The following is a 21,224-nucleotide window of genomic DNA, read 5'->3' on the forward strand; positions in this document are numbered from 1 at the left end:
CTGAAAAGTCCACTGCAAAATTGCACGCATATGTTCGTGGTTTATCTAGCTATCGGAATACCTTAATTGAAAAGCAAAGCAAATTTAGACGAACATTGCACAGAAGAAAGTAGTTTATTTGAAAAGAGATTATAAATCAGGTGTCGGTTTGTATAGCACATGGAATTTGGATATTAAGGTGGAAGGAAAGGCGGTAGGAGGCTAAAGGGTTAATCAGGATGAAATAGTTTCCATCAATAGGAATAGGAAAATCTTTTGACAATGCATAAGTGATTTCCCAGTAATGCGGTGGGTGTTCTCACAGTCAATAATTTCCACCAGTGGCCGATAATGATCATTTAAAAGCATTAGCTCACGTGAGCAATGCACCTTGCAGTTCAGATCATGGCTTGACAGGAAACTGAAACTCTCCATTCTAGTCCTTGAACTTCAGGGCAGAGGGGTGAGCAGAGGCCCTTTCAACCTCAGGGACTGTAAGTGGCTCTGTGTACATTTTCTAAGGGGAAGCATTAGTATCTGGGCCCATGTTTTGCCAGCACAGTTCATTTTAGAGAGGGCAGCAGTAGAGGAAGGAACCAGGAAAAATTCTCTGTAGGAAAGACATGAGTGACTGTTATCCCCTTGTTTGTGCGTAGCTGCTACAAAACCACCAAACATTATGTTCAGCTCAAGCCTTTTGAGGTCGTGTTTTGTTTTGTTTTTTCCTTTCCTGCATTCATTTGGACCTCTTGGAAGTGAAATTAATTACAGCGTTGATCCCAGGCGTCTAAAGTCAAGATCTTGCCACCATGCCTAGAAATATGATCTACAATAATATAATCTCTTATAATGAATTTTTTCAAGGTCTAGAGCTGTGCTTCTAAAATTTAAAGCGCGCTCAAAAAATCCTAGCGCTCTTGTAAAAGTGCATTTTTTGATTCAATAGGTCTGGGGTGAGAGCTGAGAGTTTGCGCTTGCAGTCTGCTCCCAGGTGATGTGGGTGCTCTGATCGGAGGACACACTTTGAGTAGCAAAGCTCTAGAAAGCATCGAAGATCAGTTCACATGTTAGGAAAATAGCAGGTATTTTAAGCCGGCACAAGCCATCCAGATAGCGGTGGTACAGCTCCTTCTGGAAAGGGTTTGGTCTACGAGTGTATGTGCTGAGCACTTCTTTAGGGAGGGTGCAAAATAAATTCATCACCACTGGGGACCAAGTTTCAAGAGGAGGTGTTTTATCACTTGTCTCTATATAGTACTTATTAGAGAATCACTTATGCCAAGAAAAGATGTAGGGGGTAGAGGAGGGGAATGATCTTTAGTACTTTCTTAGTACTAATCCTTGCTGCTGTTGTATGGCTGGGGAATTTCCATCTTGGATTTTGAGGTGCCCTTCTCCAAAAGGTAATATGTTATTAATGTATATGCATATGCATTTATATGTATGTATGTGGTCAATGTATTATTGGTGTATGTAAATTAATTTGAATATGTTTATACATATACATAGTTAATAGTGAGGGTTGAGTCATTTTAACTGTATATTTAAGGCCACCCTGTTAAAATTAAAGTCAAAAGGTATTAGTAATTAGGCTTATAGTTTTATGTACCTTACTAAGTCTTGTACTCTCTAAGTTTTTATTGGGAATTCCCTGGCGGTGCAGTGGTTAGGACTCAGCACTTTCACTGCGGTGGCCTGGGTTCAATCCCTGGTCGGGGAACTAAGATCCTGCAAGCTGTGTGGCACAGCCAAATAAATAAATTTTTATAGCTGCATCCGTGTTAGCTCTTGATTATAGACTGCTAAGTGGGCTAGGATGCTAGCCTAGGTAAAAGGCTGAAATCACTGAAGTTCACGGTAGGCCCCCTCCTTCAACCTGAGCAGACCCATGTTTACCTTCTAAATGTATGTGGTTTCCACAGAAGATTTCGGTTGAAAAGCACTCATATGAACTATTAATGTTTCCTTCTGTGGACAACGTTCCAAGGACAAGGGAGATCTCTGCTAGAGAGAAGCCCTTCCCAAAAGCAAGTGTGGCTCGGGAGATACAACTTCCGTCAAACTGTCTGACAAAGGTACAAGACATTCTCTTGGGAATTGAGGTGGAGGATGAGGGTGGATGGAGTTAAAGGGGTGTTTGGATGTGGGTCATGGGGTGCAGGGAAAATATTTGTTTTAAGGAAGTAGGGCTACTACAGTGAGACACCTTGATGCTACAAGTCTACCACGAATTGAATTTTTTTTTAATTTGTGGAGAGGAAGGGTAGACAAGTGAATGTGAGCATGTCAGCAAAGGTTCAGATGCCAAAAGCTGTCTTGAACAGCACTTTTGCTTTAGAACTCTGTTCTTTTTTTTTTTTTTTTTTTAATGCTATTCTTGTCTGCTTACATTCTTTTCTTTATGTATGTATGTATGGCTTTGTTGGGTCTTCGTTTCTGTGCGAGGGCTTTCTCTAGTTGTGGCAAGCGGGGGCCACTCTTCATCGCGGTGCGGGGGCCACTCTTCATCGCGGTGCGCGGGCCTCTCACTATCGCGGCCTCTCGTTGCCGAGCACAGGCTCCAGACGCGCAGGCTCAGTAACTGTGGCTCACGGGCCGAGTTGCTCCGCGGCATGTGGGATCTTCCCAGACCAGGGCTCGAACCCGCGTCCCCTGCATTGGCAGGCAGATTCGCAACCACTGCGCCAGCAGGGAAGCCCTAGAACTCTGTTCTTAACAGCATTGAGGTTGGTCAGGAATTCACACTGGAAGAAGTATTGACTGGTACATTTGCTGCTTTCTGTCGCAGCATGTCAGACTATAAGACTGTGCTGCTGAACGGAGCCTTGGCCTTTGAATTCTTCTTTGGTCCATTTCTCCCACACACAGTAACTTTTAAAAAATACTGGATATAAGTTTTAGTTTATGGCAGTAGTAATTCGATAACAAGGAGTGTGTGTGTGTGTGCACTTCTGTTTATCTGCTTCTTGCATCAAAACATCCTCCAGCTGTGGCCCTTTTCCTTCTCTGTATGTAAAGCCAGCAAACAAAACCAAAAGCCATGGGAAAAGGGTAAAGAGAGCAGCAGAAAGGAACGTCTTCTTTTGTGAAAAAGCCTGCCACCGGCTTTTAAAGAAAAGTTGATGGATCTTTTTCTCTTGCCTACATTAATAGAACAAAGCAGCGATCCTGGAGCAGAAATGAATTTGGAAATGTGTTGGAAATGAATTTCATTCTTGTGCTGGGGTTTCTCCCTGAAGATGAGACTTTTACATCTGATTTTAAGGAATGATTGGTTATGGGAAAAAGGAAAAAAAGGCAAGCATCTGTCTTGCAGGTTAACTTTTAAATTATACTGTTTGGTTTTGGCACGGGAGACCCGGCTTTTAACTTACCAGTGAAGTCTGCGAGGCTGGGCTTTGCATCTATTTTTATCCCATACACTCTACCCCTGGTTCAGAAAAAGGTTGCTGGATTCCTTACAGAACTCCTACCCACATTCAGCCCTGAAGGGGGGAGTTGGGGAGTTGAATCAGCTTTTCCTTGACTTGGGGTAGAAAAGGTGCTGGGGAGAGGAATCCAGGCAGGATCCTTCAGGGTAAGGTGACAGCAGACGTGGGAAGGCTGAACTCAACCAGCTGAGTGTCAGGGCAGAGTTAGTCTCGGAGAACAGCAGCTGCCCCCGTGCTGGAGCGCAGGACAGACCACGGAGGCTGGGTGGGGCGGTGTCTCTGGGACAGAGCGGGGCAAGGTTACGTACAGCCGGACACAGACTCTTTTCTGGCTCTCCATGTCAGCATGAGCGGTAACCAGGGTCCTGGGCAACTGCACGTCAGCCTATCAGAATTCATGGGAGGTTATTTCTTAAGTGAAATTCTAAAGAGTTAAAGGATGAATTTGGACAGTGATGGAATGGATGACATCATCAGTCAAGAATCCCCATTGGATATGGAGGGGGATTATAAAAAGGTAAGGGGGGGCGAGCTCTTTTGTTTGTAAACAATCGGACCATTTTTCTAACTGGGAGAAAGATCACCCTTGAGGAGTGGCCAAATTCCACACTCAGTGGCCATTGTCATAATATATTCAGGAAGGCTAAATGCACAGAATCGAATGCATTAAGCTGGGAGAGTTCTTCTTTCTGTGTTTCCCAGTTTGTATTCATTAATATATTATAGCAGTAACTGGAATACACATGTTGTTATTCTGAAGTTGAAAAACATTCTATTATGCATATAGTTTCTAGGCAGGCTTTTTATGTAAAGGAATAATTTTTTAAATTACTGACATGTTGACAGTTCACCTGCAAGAAATAATTACTAGCATGTTTAATCTATCTTTCTAAGTTTGGCTTTTTTAAACAATGAAAACTATAAAGTTTTACTAAGAGAAGTGTGAGGTTTTAAAAAAAAACTGATACAGTATCTGCTAATTCTTTGCTTGCCTTTTCTTTTGAAAGTCAGTAAATATATTTTTGGTATGTTTTTTATGGTAATTGGTAATAACAGCCCCAAGTAAAAATAGCTTTAGTTATATGTGTGAGGTCATGAAATTAAACTACAAGCATATGCTTGTCTGTCCACAGAAGGCTAAACACTATGTCCTTCCCCCTTACTATTTCCCATAAGTCAAGTGTAGGTCACAACACAGCCCAGTATGAAGAATCAGGGACCTTCCGTCATGGACCTGGAAAGAAAGACCTGTTTTCCCTCAAAGGCAAATATCCTAAAACAGTAAAACTTGCTCCTAAATTTTTAATTTGATCAAATACGTCACTAACTTTTTTTCCCCTAGATTGAGATAGAAGCTTCTGTCTTGATAGATCTTTACGTATAATAATGTAAAATATGGCAATTTAAATCTTATATACATAATTGTGTGTATGAGGCCTGTTTTAAGGACATGCTTTATTTCTTAGAGCAGTTCACAATAGTTTATGTTCTTTTCCAGGAGTTGAAACTTAAATAGGTTTAAATGACCTGCCTTGTTGCTCTGTGTGTTTTTTGTCCTTTATGATCCCCAAGAAGGAAGTGAGGGCCCAAGGGGATAAGTGCTCAGAGTCTTGAAACCCTGACACCTCTCCGATGTCCCCTCCTGCCGGAAGTGGGTGTGCAAAAGATACTTGGGACACTCAGCAATCAGAGTCGGGCACTTACCCAACCCAGTAGAACAAGTGCACAGTTCTCATATTGCCTCTATTTTCAGTGCCAAAGGACTAGTCACGGTTTTCTTTGTCACAGCGTTTCTCAGCTAGGAAAGTGTAGGTCAGTTTGCACTTAGGAAAATGAAAGACATACCACTGCTAATGCAATAACAATAAAGTAATGACCACTGTAGTTTCATCCTACTTAGAAACAGAGAGAGCCCAGATGCCTGGAATGACTGAGCCATGGTATGCGGGCAACCTGATACAGCGTTGACTAAAGTGACAAACATGTAAGGCTCAAGTAGCTTTAAAACATCAACAACAACAAAACAAAGTTGAATTGTACAACCCTTAATCTCACTAAGGCAGTAGAACACCACATGTGACTTCAAGAGAAATAGTATCTGAGAGGTTAGTACAAAAGACCACTAGATGAAACTTTTAGATGTGAAGGATGCCCAGAGATCAGTGTATATTGTTGTGGACCCTAAACATGGAAGTCGTTCTGTTGTCATTTCAGCTTTTAACTATTTTTCTCAGGCAAAGTGCTTTCAAATGTATGCATATCATGATAACTACAAAGGCTTCTTTATTAAAAAACCATTATTGATCATTTCATTAAGAACTTCTAGTGAAACAGGGCAACATATGCTTTCTTTAAAATACAAAGGATAGAAAATAATTAGCTAATATAAAAATCACTTTTCCTAAGTAGAATCTTTCTTTTCTAAGTTTTTTTTTCTCTGTTTTGTTTTTGCTGTTTGGCTGACTAACTAGAAAATTAAATTAGATGCCATAAAGCAGTGGTCTGTAGGGTTTTTTCACCTTATATTCATCAGTAAAATGTTTTTGAGCCCAAGCCTTTAATATACATATATTCTATTCATAAATTACACATATATACCACTGTAAAAATACATTTTGTATGTATAAAACATATACAGTCGTCCCTTGGTATCCACAGAGGATTGGTTCCAGGATCTCCACAGATACCAAAATCCCAGGATGCTCAAGTCCCTTTTATGAAATGGCATGGTATTTGCATATAACTCACACACATCCTCCTGTATACTTTAAATCATCTTTAGATTACTTATAGTACCTAATACGGTGTAAATGCTATGCTATGTAAATAGTTACTGGGTACATGGCAAATTCATGTCTTGCTTTTTGGAACTTTCTGGCATTTTCCCAAATATTTTTGATCTCTGGTTGGTTAAATCTGCAGATGCAGAACCCAGAGACATGGAGGGCTGACTGTATACAAGTAGATATTTTTAAGAATAAGATGTTTAAAACGTAAATAAAAATAAAAGTTTTAATAACTTCTTCTTTCATCTCCTGTCACTCTGAGGTCAGTTGTCCAAAACACTTGGAAAATTGGTATATCCCTGCCTGGGTACGGTAGAATTTTTTATACCAGTTGCACTAATAAATACTGCATGTATATAGGGATTATTTTACAAGGTTGTGTTAAAGTCAGGCAAACAGCCTTCAGGGGAAAGGTCACTTTATGATGACTAAAATTAGATTCCACCCAGGCAAAGGAAGGAAAGGAGTACACATCTGTTCCATTTCCTTGGGGAAGGTCCTGATGTTTCATTAAGGACCTCTGGTTTGTTCAGGAATAGTAGTAAGACTGTACTCAACCGAAAGCACATCTTAGTATCTAGGAAGGAAAGCCTGCACCTTGGCAGAATCCTAGGTGTGTAAGTCCGGTCTATCATGGCCCTGCCTTGCTCTGAGCAACCTCTGACCCTCTGGGTCCCACAGCCCATTGTCTTCAGGACACGGAGGCACATAGCCTGCCAGTCAAAGTCCTGATCCCGTCAGCCGTCACTCACCAAGAGCCTTCCTGTGTCCCTGGCATTGCGTGTGGGGCCAGGATCACGAAAGGGAGGCTGGGCTTTCCCTCAAGGAGCTCACAGTCCAAATGGGGAGGCGTACAAACAAATACGCTGCGGTGGAATTGATGCCACCTGGAAGGACGTTCAGATGGTCAGTGTGGACCTAGAAAACGCACAGCCTGCACCATCTCAGGTCTGGGGATAGATCCACATTATAGCAGTGGAGAGAGAGAGGAAATCAAGAATATTTAACATGAAGCACGGTAGAGGACTGGTTCCCACTTTGTCCCAGAGCAGAGCAAACACCGGCAAGCTGGCCTTGCCTTCTGTCCCCAGGCTACTCCTGGCAGGAGGAGCTGCGTACAGGGCCGTGTGTGGTCGGAGGATGGGCAAGCCCGCTTGCCTGGCTTTGTTTCTCCGGGGTGCTGTCTCTCGTGTGGTGCATCCAATTATGGTGAAAGATTAGGGAGGAGCCCGTGAAAAAATTAAAAGGCTGGAAGGAACAATATTTAAAGTGAAGCCACAGCTGCGCCTCATGTTTTTTTAAAAAGGTGAATGGAAATGACTGCTTGAGATAAACTGTAATAAACAGGAACACAGAATGCCAGCTGCCATTCCAGACAAGAGCTCTGCCCTCCCCACACAATTACTGAGGAAAAGCAGCCGTCGACCTCCATGAGCCCTCCCGTCTTCCTGTCTGTAAGGGCTGAATATGCTTGAGGAACTCCGTTAAGTTACTGAACCCCGGAGCCCAGCCCTACCTCAGCCCCCCGGGACAGTCTCTTCCACTTTCTGGGCCAGGGTCTCCTTTTCTTTCAAGGGAGGAATGGGCCCGGTTGGTTTTAGGTCTTGTAAATATGAAGCCTCGTAACTCCCAGTTCAGGCCTCTTTGCATCATATAACCCTGTTGGCGCACCTCGGTAAGCCAGCGTGGTAGGGAGTGGGTTCTTTCAGATAACTAGATTTTCCAGATACATGGTATGTGAATTATACCTCAATTTAAAAAATAAACACACACACATTTTGGGGGGAGGGTACGGTTTATTTTTTAATTGAGATATAATTCACATACCATAAGATTCACATGTCCAAGTATATACTTTGATGGTTTTTAGTATATTCATAAGGTTCTACAAACCACTAGTATCTAATTCCAGAATATTTGCATCAGCACCCCCCAAAAAAAGCCTGTCCCCATTAGCAATTACTCCTGATTCCCAACTCCCCACCACAATCATCAATGTACTCTCTGTCTTTCTGGATTTGTCTGTTCTGGATATTTCTGTATCTCTTTTATCCTTTTCTCTACTCTTCTCAGCAGGTTACCCCGCCCCTACCTTTAATATTAGCAACAAGACCATTTAATGAATTTCTCTCTGGATCAGACACTGTGCCAAGTACTTTCTATATAGTATTGTATTTAATCCTTAAGACAACCTAAAAAATAAGGTATCTTTATCCCTTTTTTCAGAAAAAGACACTGGGGCTTAAAGTGTTTCTGTAACTTGCAGTAGTAAGTGTCAGAGTGAAGAGGTTAACTTGGGTCTTCTCGGCCCCGATTGCCCTGCGCCGGGCTCCTGCTCTCCTTCCTGGTCACACACCTGTGTTCGGCTCCCCCAGATCCTCAGCCCACCTTGACATGGGAGGCAGGGGACACCAACTTCCTGGTGGTTGATTGTGGTTTGGCTGTTGCATAACCTTGCAGTAGGTGTTTTGGACTGTTGTGTTCTGACAGTGATACTGAATGACTGAGATGGTTTTACAGACTTGCAAAATGGCACCTGTTAAAAATAGAGTCCCCAGATAACACCGTCCTGTGTTAAAAGTAGTCTCTGAAGGCAATCATTTGAGAACCCGGGAGAGCTCAAGATGCACCCAGCAGTTCATGTTTTGGCTATGCTGCTCAGAGGTGAGGAAAACTTTAATTTTCAACTGTGTCCCTTTAGGATTCGACATTGAAACACTCCCACTACAGAAGTCATCCTTGTAGATTGCACCCTGGGCTCCTTTACCTCCACCAGAGTTCCCATTCAGCCAGGAAATGGCTACTGAACTTCAACCCTAGGGGTTTGTTAAATACTTTTGCTCTGGTCCTTAACAATTAGATGTTCAAGTGTTAGGGACTCTGCAGGACAGCACTTCTGTCTGCCTGCTCATGTTTATCTCCTCTCCCTATAGCGTGAGGAGAAGGAATGCAGTCGATAGGCCAAACAAACCGTCATCAGGGTTAACTAATTGTAAACAAACATCTCCATCCTCTGAACTGGCATCCCAACCCTTTTGATGTTGGCAAATCCTTTAGTAAAACAGGTGTCAGAAGGCCCCTGGACCCTCCTTGGATGCCCGTCCTGGACTTCAGGTATCTAGAGGCAGCTGTCCCGTGATTCTGATGCTGAGCAAGCCGAACCCAGGTCTCAACATTGCCCAACAGCCCGGCCTGACGTCTAGTCCAGAGGACTTGTTTAGGTAGATGGGTGCGAGGATGCAAAGATAAGAGATTTCAGCAGCATTTCAGGAGACCTTTCTGGATTGTTTAGTGTAAGTATCTGAAATAGAAAATGTCAGGAAAACAAACTGAAAACAAAACAACCAGACTTACTATCCACTCAGTGATACAATGGAAAGATACTAGGTTATTTAACTTTCACTTCCACTAATAATTGAAAAGCTCTTCCCAGGAAGCTTGCGTCTTGAAGTAAGATGCAAGAACTTGAAATAACCTGCACAGAGCAAGTATTTATGCCCTTGACATTCAAAAGCATACAATCCATATTTTTACAGAATGCTGTTTTCATATTTTGATCTTGTGATAAACCCATAGTGAGAAAATAATTAGAAAGTACTATCAGTATATTTGGGTTTTGTTTTATTTTTTGTTTTAAAGAAAATTAATAAAATTTGCCTAATTAACGAATAAGTTCTGTCCTTGTGGTTCCTAATGTTTAAAAGCCTCAGACTCCTCCACACTAGAATGCTGCCTATAAATTTAGAGTAAAACTTTGTTTCTTAAGCCGAGGAGAGAAATAAGAGTAACTATTATTTTACTAAAGGAAGAGTTCTTTTCCACCGGGAGCTCCAGAATCCCAATTGCATTCCCTGGTGGATGCCGCTAATGGCAATGATGCCGGATATCACTAGGCAATAGATTGCACTGAAGCAACGGGATCATTAATTGCTTCAAAACAGGCATCCTGGCAAGGCCTTTGGCAGAGGCCAGACGACTGCAAATGCAATGCACCTGGATCCAGAGTCTGGACGTTCCACAGGCAGCAGATCTGTGCTCAATTAAAGAAGAACCAACTCTGTGTTGCATGTAGCTCCTTGATCTGTTCAGGTGTTTAAAGCCATGGTTCTCAGGGTGTTTGAGCCAGCAGCATCTGGGAACTTGTTAGAAATGCACTTTCTCAGCCCCACCTCAGACCTTTTGAATCAGAAAAATAGTCTCTGGTTTTGCAAGCCTTCCAGGTGATTCTCATGCATAATCAAGTTTGAGCACGACTGGTTTAAAGAAATTTGTGACCAGAGAGAGAGAGGGCCACGTTGTGCGTGTACCCACCCATGCGATTCTCCACTTGGCACACCGATGGCAAAGCAACCTCCCTGCATCCAGAGTTTCTTCCTGGGCCTTGGGGGACCAGGGTATTCATCAGCTTCTAGAATAATGCAGCCCCCAGCCCTTAGGAAGTTTTTCCTCAATGGCACATTGTTTTCCTTTTTCCCATTAGTTATCATTGCTTTAACAGACATGAGGCCTGTGTGAGACACCCAGGTAGAAGATGGAGAAAGAAAATTCAAGGCCTGGAGGCTTCTTCAACTTAGAGAGAGAAACTTCTGGTGAAATAGCTAACCCCTCGCAACTTCTGGGGCTTGTTAGAAATACAGGACCCCTGAATCAGAATCTGCATTTTAATAAGATCCCCAGGGGATTTGTATGCACCCTGAAGTGTAAGAAGCACTGACGGAGGTAACAGCTTTAGCAAGGCAGAAAGGAGGCTGCTAGAAGTGGTATCTTCCTGGATTTGTAGTGAATTGTACTGAGGCAGGATTATAAAATAAGCACATCCAATAATATAACAGGCTATTTCAGTTCCCATGGTGCACAGGTAAAAGTAAGAAACCGTGGAGCTGGGGAGGAGGGGAAGATCAATCCAGGGAAGAGACGGAAGACAGGAAACCTGGGAGGAAACATTTTCCTTTCTCCCACTTCCCTTCCCCACAACTGAATCCTATCCAGGCCCCGGTTGTCCCTGCTCCCAGGCTTACATCTGCTTTTGTTCCTAGAGCACTGCTGTGCCATTCGCATCAACTGCGCCCCCTGACTCTCTAAGCCAAGCTTCCTTAAATGTCTTCCTCCTTTGGGGAGTTTAAGGAACCCCTTCCTCTGGGTCAGGCAGGCCCTCTCCTTTCCAGCTATGTGGGGTCAGCATCTGTGCAGGAGTCAGAAGGAAGCAGCTGCTGGCAGTGTCCTGAGCACCAGCTGGCTTTCGGTTTAGGCTCAGGATGTTATGTTCCAAAGTGTGTTTCTGAGAACCTCAGTGGGCCCGCAGCTGCCCCCAAGAAAATGCAGTTTGCCAATTAAATTTTAGAAATGCACAAGACACACAGTCTTCTGCTTATACATTTATAAGACCAGCATGTGAAAGACTAGGTGGCCCCTGCTTCAGAGACACAAGGATGCTTCGAGCAAGGTGAATGGGGTGCCAGAGGGACGAAGGCAGGACCCAAGGAGGGTCTCGGGTAACCGGTGTGTAAGGGCCGGGTGCAGCCGTGTCCCAAAGAAAGTATGGAAAGGACTTGGGGACGGACCAGATTTGGAGATAGCCGATATTTACCCAAGCAGAACATTAGCTTGGGCCGTTTGCTTTTTATTTCTTTTACCAAATCCCCCCTCTTTCTTCTCTTCGACTTTGGGGAATTGCAGCAGAACGGTGGCACAATGGGAAAGGCTGAGCACCGGCGTTCGGGGTCTGAAAGGGCTCAGTGGTCTGTGTTCTGAGATCGTGGCTCACATGATGCCATCAGAAGCCATCGTGAGCCTTATCTGCCCAGGCACAGGGGGTGGCAGCAGGGAATTCGTCGACAGGCAAGGACAAAAAACTGCCTGTGGCTGGTCAATGGTGAGTTTGTGAGGACATTTTCACTCTTGATAATGGTCTTTCTGTCTCATAGTGACGAGCCGCTCCTCCTCAGGCGCCCTCTTGCTTTTTGCCTGCAACATCAATTTTAGACGTTTCACTTTTGTTTTATGACAATATTTCCCAAGACCATTTTAGGAGGGGACATGGCTCTGCTTGCCATAAACACAGTTGGCGAGTGTAGTTTTGAGTCCGCCTCTCCCTTTTCCTGTGCACTTCGCTGTTCCTCGCCCTGGGGCATGTTTGGGCTTTGGGGGTTTGGAGGACGTAATTGCCCTGCAGGTGTAATTCCTTAGAGAGCAAAAGAATTTTGAAACTACACATACATACACACACACACACACACACACACACACACTCATACTTTACACATGTGGGCAACAAGAAGGAAATCAGGTTCCAATTGTTGAATTTTAAGAGAAAAACTATTTTACTAGTCAGTCGAATCATAGTTACTTGAAAGGTTAGGGCGGTTTGTTCCAAAAGGAAGATTGAGCAGTGGTGTCCAATGAGTGGCTCTGATAAGAAGACATTTGTATTGTAAGTATTTGCGGTTATGATTAGGCATGTGGTGTGTATGTTTTGCAGTCAGGTGTGTTCTCCTTTTCTGAGAAAGCATCACATCCATCTCAGGAAAGACGTCGATCTGAATCTAAGTCCCGCCTCTTATCTTCAGCATGGTGTCCACGTGGACACCTTACTGATGGATGTGGAGGAGTGATGTGGAAGAGGAGCAGGAAGATCTGGCACCGGAAGGAAGGACTTGAATCCTAGCTCTTCTATCTAACAGTAGAGTAACCTTCCTTCACCCTCTGTTTCCTCATCTTCAGACCAGGAATTGTTGGAGGATTAATCATAATAGCTACCGCTTATTGCAGATTTACTTTACCATAGGGCAGGTACTGCTACTAAGCAATTTACATAAATTTTCTCATTTAATCCTCCATCATCAAGTGGGATCCTTTACCTCTGGACTGGGAAGGGCTTTCCAAGCACAGAGCCAGCAGACACTTCAGAGGGAGTGAGCTATTGACTTAACTGTATAACATTTAGATTCCAAACTCAAAAGGACTAATCATATGCTTACTATAAAATTTTCAAAACTCTCAGATCTTTATAGAAAAATAAGCAAAGCTAGGAGTGAGTAGAGGAAAGCAAGTACATTAACTGAAAAAAATTAAATATTTAATCTCACTGGTAATCAAAGAAATTAAAATAATAGCACTTTTTGCCTATCAAATAAAAAACACTAGCATTTTTTTTTTTTTTAAGTGAAACTACTCAGTGTTAGCCAGGATATAGTGAAAGCTGCACCCTTTTTCGTTGCTGGTGGGCACGTACATTGGAACAGATTTTCTCTCGAGCAGTGTGACAGAATGTGTCAGGAGCCTCAACAAGTGCTCACACTCAGCTGATCTGGTAATTCCACTTCCAGGAACTTATCCTGAGGAAATAATCAGACATGTGGGCAGGAATTTATGTAAAATGCTAACTTCTCTGTAATTTTTAATTGGATACAACCTAAATGGGTAACAATAGAAGATAACTCCAGAGGAGAGAATGATAATGCGGCCATTCACAATTGTATTTTTTAAGAATTTTGAATGAAGGAGGGAAATTCTCATAATATAAACATTATGATCTCAATTTTATAAAAAAGAGAAAAATACACACATAAGGTAAAAAACTAGAAGAAAATATACCAAAATGTTAGCAGCGATCTGTGTCTAAGTGGTGGGATTATGGTGGCTTTTATATGCTTTATACTTTTCTTGATTTGTTCAGTGGGATCCAGAGAGAGAAGAGGAGAAGAGGAGAAAGTTTGTGAATTACAAAACAGTTGTCTTTAAACTGTTAATGAAGTATTCCGGTATAAAAATAGTAATTAATGTAAATAGAAATATTTTTAAGACCTTCTCCACTATCTATAGCTTTAGCGTACAAAGTAAATCAGGAAAGATAGACATGAAATCAAGTGTGTGTTCACAGCTCACACCTGGGATAGGTGTTTTCTTTAAATAAAACCTCTTCCAGACCCCAGGCTAATGTTAGACAACATTAGTCATTAACACTCATGTTGTGATCTACCGATTTTATATTTGAATATTTCATTCCACTCAACAGTTTTCTGACTGTAGAGGACATTGAGTGAGATTCTCTTTTGGCTGTTATATGGATTGAGAAATAGGTTCACTGACTACATTGAATCTGTGTGGCAGATTTGGGGATTTTGAAATGAATTTGTTTTAAATAAAGATGTCAAGTGTTGTGGTTCTGTTTTGGCAGGACCATCACCAGTACCAGTCTTACATATTTGGAAGGGTGGGTTGCTTTAATTAAGGTTCCCAGCAGTACAGTTGCAAGTAGCTAGTGAAATTAAAAGCATTCTTACTTCCCTTTACAACTTCATGGTTACTTTCTCAGGGCTCAGTGCTGTGCTGGCCCAGTAACAATATGAGATCAGCATCACGTCTGTAACTGTATAGAAGTAGTCTTTCACCTTGTGGCTGTATTAACACATACACACAAATACAGGAGCTCCTAGTATGACACAGTTCCACTGGTACATGACAAAATGGGGGAGGATATCTATATAGACAGATAGATTTAAATATAATTGCTAAGTTTGAAAGTTGGAAGAGTGCTTGTAGTGTCCAAGAATGTTAAAATGTTAGAGAAAAGGAGAATAAAGATGAGCTTTCCTTCGACCAGAAGTTCTCAAACCCACTGAAACTAAATACCCAGTGCTAGAGTCTAGGGATGTGTATTTTACACTTGATCTTAGCCCAAAGGCTCAGAAGCAGTGGGAATGTGCATTTTAAAGTCTCTACAGGAAATTCTGATGCAGACTGTTGAAGCTGACGCTGTCTTAGCGGTGCTGCGCTGTCGTATATTTTATTCTGTGCTTCCCATATGATATCTACTAGCCACCTGTGGCTCTGGAGCTCTTGAAATGCAGCTAGTATGACTGAGGGACTGAATTTTTTAATTAGTTAATTTTTAATTTGAATGTAAACAGTTACATGTGACTAGTAACTATCATATTAAACAGCAGCCTTAACCTGTAGTGTATTGCCCTTCACTTGGGGATGAAATGAAGCCATTTTTCAGCCTGCCCTTCCGATAGGTTGTGCATTTCATTACTGTGACACAGTGAGGCTCAGAGGATGGCTCAGAGCCTTCACTGTAACCTGTGGGTACTGGTAGCAGCAAACGTGGCTCCAGAACCTCCTACTGAGAGAATCAAGGCGGTCGTGCGTTCCGTAACCGCACCCACTCGCGTGAGCTGGGTTTTGTTATATAATTTGTTCCGCAGAGCCTTCAGCCCCCTGCTCAGAACATAAAATGGTGCTTCTCACAGTCTCCCTCGTCCCACGAAACAGAAAACCAAAATCTCATTCTCACCCCAGGATGTCTAACTCATTATTTGTTTTTTGTAGTTTTATTTTTAACTAAGGAAATCGTCTCATCTTCTGTTGTTTAAAGGGTTTAAAAGTTCAGCATGGTGAGTTTTTATGGGACTTTTATGCGAAGCCAAGTGTTGTAAACGTATCCAAGTTATCTCAGTAGTGTAGTTTACCAAATCCTTTTCCTATGCACACCGACCTGACTTCCCTTCAAAATATGAAACAGATGGGTCCAGTGAGAATCCTCCAGCTATTCCAGGCACTAGGTTAGGATTTCTCACAATCTAAACCTGGTGAGATGAGCTTGAATGGAAACAAGAGTCCCCATCAAGTCTGTAATGGGTGGAGGCAGGGGCTGTGTCTATCCGTCCTGGGCCGCCTTCTAGCGTCACAGTGTGGCTTCTGCCTCTCAGAGAGGCTTGGTGCCTGTTGGTTGAACGAATTAATGTTCTTGCCATAGAGAAAGTGGACTGAAGGGACCATGTAAAGAAGGGAAAAGATCCAGGGAAGGGCCACATTTGAGATAAAAGTGATTTGGTTTAGGACAAAGTGCTTGCCCTCCATGACTTTACTCTGTTATATTTAGCAGGTAAGAAGAAGAAAGATTATAGTGCCAAATAATCTACAGGTGACCCTTTAACAACCCCTGGGGATAGGAGCACCGACCCTCTACACAGTCAGAAATCTGCCTATAATTTATAGTTAGCCCTCCGTCTGTGTGGTTCCCCATATGCAGATTCAACCAACTGTGGGTGGTGTAGCACTGTAGTATTTACTGTTGAGAAAAATCTGCTGTAAGTGGACCTGAGCAGTTCAAACCCGTGTTGTTCAGGGGTCAACTGTGGTTCTATCTTGATGACGATCATTTACTACCATGATGGTGATTTCCGAGACTAGTGATCATAAAGGACTCCAAAGAACTGAAAATGCTCACAGACGTGGAATCAGGAAAGACTGGTTGAATTTCAGTCTTAATAATTCACATGCTCTTGTGCTTTGGCCTGTTTACTTTTTGTCTGATATTGTAGTTCTAAGAGACTTAGCAGTTAGATTGCCTCTGGTTGTGACATATCTGCTTGCTTATCGGCATGTTTTATTTTTCTGAAATTTTAGGCACAGAAAAATGAAAGAGAATCTATCCGACAGAAGTTGGCACTTGGAAGCTTCTTTGATGATGGCCCGGGAATTTATACCAGCTGTAGCAAAAGTGGGAAGCCAAGCCTTTCCTCCCGGTGAGTGTTTTGAGTTGATTTTCTGATATGTACCTAATGGATTTTGTCATCTGACTATGTATGTCTAATAAGAGATATCCTTTAAATCCTTGAGTATTTTTTCCCCATAATACTGCCACCTTTATTTGCGTGCTAGACAGATCCCTCTCCACCTGTTTGTTGGGTTTGTATTTTGGGTTTTAGTTTTGGGGATTTTTGGCCCATTTGCCCAGCCATTTGAGGTCAGATTTCTATATTTCATTTTTTTTCTAGACACAATTCTGATTTTGCACTGTGAAGGGGGAATCAAGCTACACTCTTAAGCAAGCCAACTGATGCTTGAAGAAGTGTGGCAGACCACCAGATTTCCCATTAAGCAGTCCCAAAGCATCCAGCGTAACCCCCCTGATGCATTTGATTGCAATGAATACTGGTAACTGAGAAATACAATTCCCACTTTGATCATTGAATGTTTATTACAGAGCTTAACCTGTCCTGCAGGTGGTTTTTATTTTTTTATCTTAATTGATTTCAGGGTATCATTGATCATTTGCATAACTTCTAATTCCAATTAAAATATATTAAAATTATAATTTTATCTAGAAAATAGGATTGTAGACCAGAGCTTCTCAAACTTTAATGTGCATATGTATCGCCTGGGAATTGTGTTAAAATGCTGATTCTGATTTAGTAGGTTGGGGTGGGGTTTAAGATTCTGTATTTTTTTCTTTTTTTTTTTTAATTAATTAATTTATTTATTTTTGGCTGCGTTGGGTCTTCGTTGCTGCACGCAGGCTTTCTCTAGTTGCGGCGAGCAGGGCCTACTCTTCATTGCGGTGCGTGAGCTTCTCATTGCAGTGGCTTCTCTTGTTGCAGAGCGTGGGCTCTAGGTACACAGGCTTCAGTAGTTGCAGCACACGGGCTCGGTAGTTGTGGCTCACAGGCTCTAGAGCACAGGCTCAGTGGCACACGGGCTTAGTTGCTCTGCGGCATGTGGGATCTTCCCGGACCAGGGCTCGAACCCGTGTCCCCTGCACTGGCAGGCGGATTCTTTACCACTGCGCCACCAGGGAAGTCCCAAGATTCTGTATTTCTAACAAGCTCCCAGCTGATGTTCATGCTGCCAGTCCATAGGTCACACTTTGATTAGGGAGGGCATAGACAATCTGCAAAATTAACTGTTATGAGTACAGGTATTCCAAGTGATTAAAGCACATAAAACATTGTTTTAATAAAGATGGTAGTAACTGAAGACCCATCAGCATTCTCTTGATCCCTCCCCAAATATCTATTTCTTGTCAGAATGTCTGGCTCTTCCTTTGGGCTCTCTAAGAGCAAACATCCCCTGTATAAATACTAGGTATACTTACCATGTTAAACCAGGTGTGGGAGACAAATGATAGCATTCATGCATTCATTCAGCCAACGGATTTCCACTCTTTCCTTCGTATGAGGCCCAGAATTAGACACTTTAGTATCTATTTTATCTGGCTTTCAGTAAGCCTCATACTTCTGTCTGATCCTTACAGATTCATCTAAATCAGCAAAAATCAGAAAGCACATACACACTCATATATGTGCGTATTTAGGAGTCACTGCTGGTGGGTTAGTGCCTGGGGACAGGAGCTGTGGCCTGGCCATGCAGTGTTGAGGCCACGGCGTGTCCTCCTCAGCTGGGTGTGGGCCAGCTCAGGCTCAGAGGATTCCCGCGCTCTCCGCATATGTCGTTCCAGAGCTGGTAGGTCAGCCTTCCCCTCTGCCGTGGAAGCACCTCTTTCTCCTCCTAGTGGGATGTGGCAGGAGGAGCTCGGGCCTAGGGACCTGGACACCTGAGGGTTAGTCCTAGTCAGCTTCTAATTCTGAGACTTGAGCAATTTACTTAGTTTTTACCATGCCTCAGTTTCCTCATTTTTGTAAAATGAGTAGATTGGACCCCATAGTCTTATGGATCTCTGCTACTGCCTCTGTAGTCCCCAAAGCACCAAAAAGTTTTCTTCTAGAAACCCCATCTCTTTGCTCAGCCATGTCATATCCATCTGGTCCAAACGGGAGCTGTGGTTTTTAAAATCAAAGTTGTGTGTGTGTGTGTGTGTGTTTGTGTGTGTGTGTATTATATGACTTTGAAAGTAAAGTAGAATTAACTACAGAGTATATAATAACAACATAAAATAAAAGTAACAGTCCCCGGTCCCATCCCTCTCTATCCTCATCTCACTCTCCAGAAACAATAACTTTTAACTCCTTAGTTGTTTCTGCCGGTATTTATATCTCTGAGTAAAATGCTTATCTTCTTACCTTTTACTTTTAAACCATTTACTGACTGCTAAATACAGAAGGTTGGGATTTCACTCTCTTTTACAGCCCTCCCACAGACATATCTATATATCCCTCCCCATCCTCCTCATATAATTATTTTATAATTTGGGGTCAAATAACTGTTCAATTTTACATTGTTAAGATCATATATTATTCACCTTGAACCATGTAGTACACTATGATTACTTGAGAAATTTTATTATTTGTTCTGAAGTTTAAATTGCCCCATTTTCCCCTTTGCCAGTCCCTGATTTGACTGCTGTATTACATTCCACCATGTGAATGTATCACAGTTCATCGAGCCACTCTTCTGATGATAGGCATTGGGTTGTTTCAGAGGTTCTGCTCTTATAAACAGTGCTGCTTATAAACATCCTTGTACGTGTCGTCCGCTGTCTGTGTGCAAGAGTTTCTCTCTGGTGTGTACCTTGGACTGGTATTCCTAGGAAAATACATGAATGTTCCTATTTAGAAGATAATGCCAAACTGTTCAAAATAGTTGCACAAGTTACACTCCTACCAGCAATGGTTCAGAGATCCTGTGGATCCATAGCCTTTCTAACACTCAATATTGTCAATTTCTTTCACACTTTTGTTAACTGAATGGGTATTAAATGATATTTCATTACGTTTATTAGCCATCTCTGTTTCCCCTTCTGTGAAATGTCTTTTTGGGCCTCATGTCCAAATTTCTATTGGATTCTTTACGCTTTTTTCATTGATTTATGGAAGTTCTTTAGTTATGATACTAATCCTTAATATGCTGTATGTATGGCAAATATCTTCTCCCAGGTTGTAACTTGTCTTTTCACTTCCTCAGTGTGTCTTTATGACCAGAAGTTCTTAATTTTAATTTTAATGGTAATTTTTATCTAACTTTTCTTTTGGAGTCAGTGCTTTCTGAGGCTTGTATAAAAAATCTTCTTCTACCCTAAGGTCCAAAAGGTGTTAACCTAGATTTCCTGTTAAGAGTTAAAAGTGTTGTTTTTTTTTTAAAGTCTGTAAGCAATCAGGGGTTGGTTTCCTGATATGGTATGGAGAAGTCTAATTTCATCTTTTTCCATATACATGACCATTTTTTCCATCATATTTATTAGTAACAATTCTCTTTTACTGACTGATCTAACAGACCACTTCTGTATGACTATACATTAATGGGAATACATTCTATTTCACTGGTTAGTGTTTCTATCCCTGCACCAGTACCATACGGTCTTAATTACTATAGCTTCAAAATAAGTCCTGATATCTGGATTCTTTACTCTTTTACTGCCTGTTCTTGGTTTTTTATTCTTCCATATAAATTTTAAATCATCAAATCAAGTTCAGCAAAATACTGTCTTGGGATTTTTGACTAGAATTGCATTGAATCTGGAAATATTGGGTTGGCCAAAAAGTCCGTTCTGGTTTTTCCGTAAGATGTTACGGAAAAACCCAAATGAACTTACGGAAAACGAACTTACGGAAAAACCCAAACGATGTTTTTGGCCAACCCAATAATTTAGGGGAGAATTACATTTTCACAATATTAAATTTTCCTATCCCTGTTTTCCATTTAGAGATACTGCATGTCTTTTGTTATATTTATTTCTAGATATTTGATATTCTGATATTATCTTAAATTCTCTTTGCTAATGTTTTCTTTTTTTTTTTTTAAAGGAATTCCTTTATTTTATTTATTTATTTTTGGCTGTGTTGGGTCTTCGTTTCTGTGCAAGGGCTTTCTCTAGTTGTGGCAAGCGGGGGCCACCCTTTATCGCGGTGCGCGGGCCTCTCACTACTGCGGCCTCTCTTGTTGCGGAGCACAAGCTCCAGACGCGCAGGCTCAGTAGTTGTGGCTCACGGGCCTAGTTGCTCCGTGGCATGTGGGATCTTCCCAGACCAGGACTCGAACCCGTGTCCCCTGAATTGGCAGGCAGATTCTCAACCACTGCACCACCAGGGAAGCCCGATAATGCATTCTTGTTGTTTGCTGCAGCTTACTTTGTACACTAGTCATGTATCCAGCCATTTCGTTATTATTATACCTAGTATTTCTCTACTCTCCTATTATTTCCAGTAAAGTTGTCTGTACATTCTTTGGAAGTTTAAAACAATATCATCTACAAAAAATAGCAGCTTTTAAAATTCCTTTCTAATCCTCGTACTTCTGGTTTCTTTCTTTGTTTTACTGCACTGGAAAGGTACCCTAGTACACTGAGGAT

The 21,224-nt window shown here is 42.0% G+C and overlaps 1 protein-coding gene across 5 annotated transcripts in view; it reads left to right on the top strand.

Moving 5' to 3' along the window:
- The window catches only part of SCHIP1 (schwannomin interacting protein 1), a 122,876-nt gene that overhangs the window by 76,328 nt on the left and 25,324 nt on the right, over positions 1-21,224 (top strand). For 4 of the 5 annotated variants that reach the window (XM_068546177.1, XM_068546176.1, XM_068546180.1 and 1 more), the window contains exon 3: positions 16,607-16,725. In XM_068546177.1, the coding sequence (XP_068402278.1) occupies positions 16,607-16,725 (119 nt within the window). Of the gene's footprint in view, positions 1-16,606; positions 16,730-21,224 lie in introns of all 5 variants that reach the window. The other variant, XM_068546181.1, reaches the window with a different exon arrangement.

This window comes from Eschrichtius robustus, chromosome 6 (assembly GCF_028021215.1).
Source record: "Eschrichtius robustus isolate mEscRob2 chromosome 6, mEscRob2.pri, whole genome shotgun sequence".
NCBI lineage: Eukaryota > Metazoa > Chordata > Mammalia > Artiodactyla > Eschrichtiidae > Eschrichtius > Eschrichtius robustus.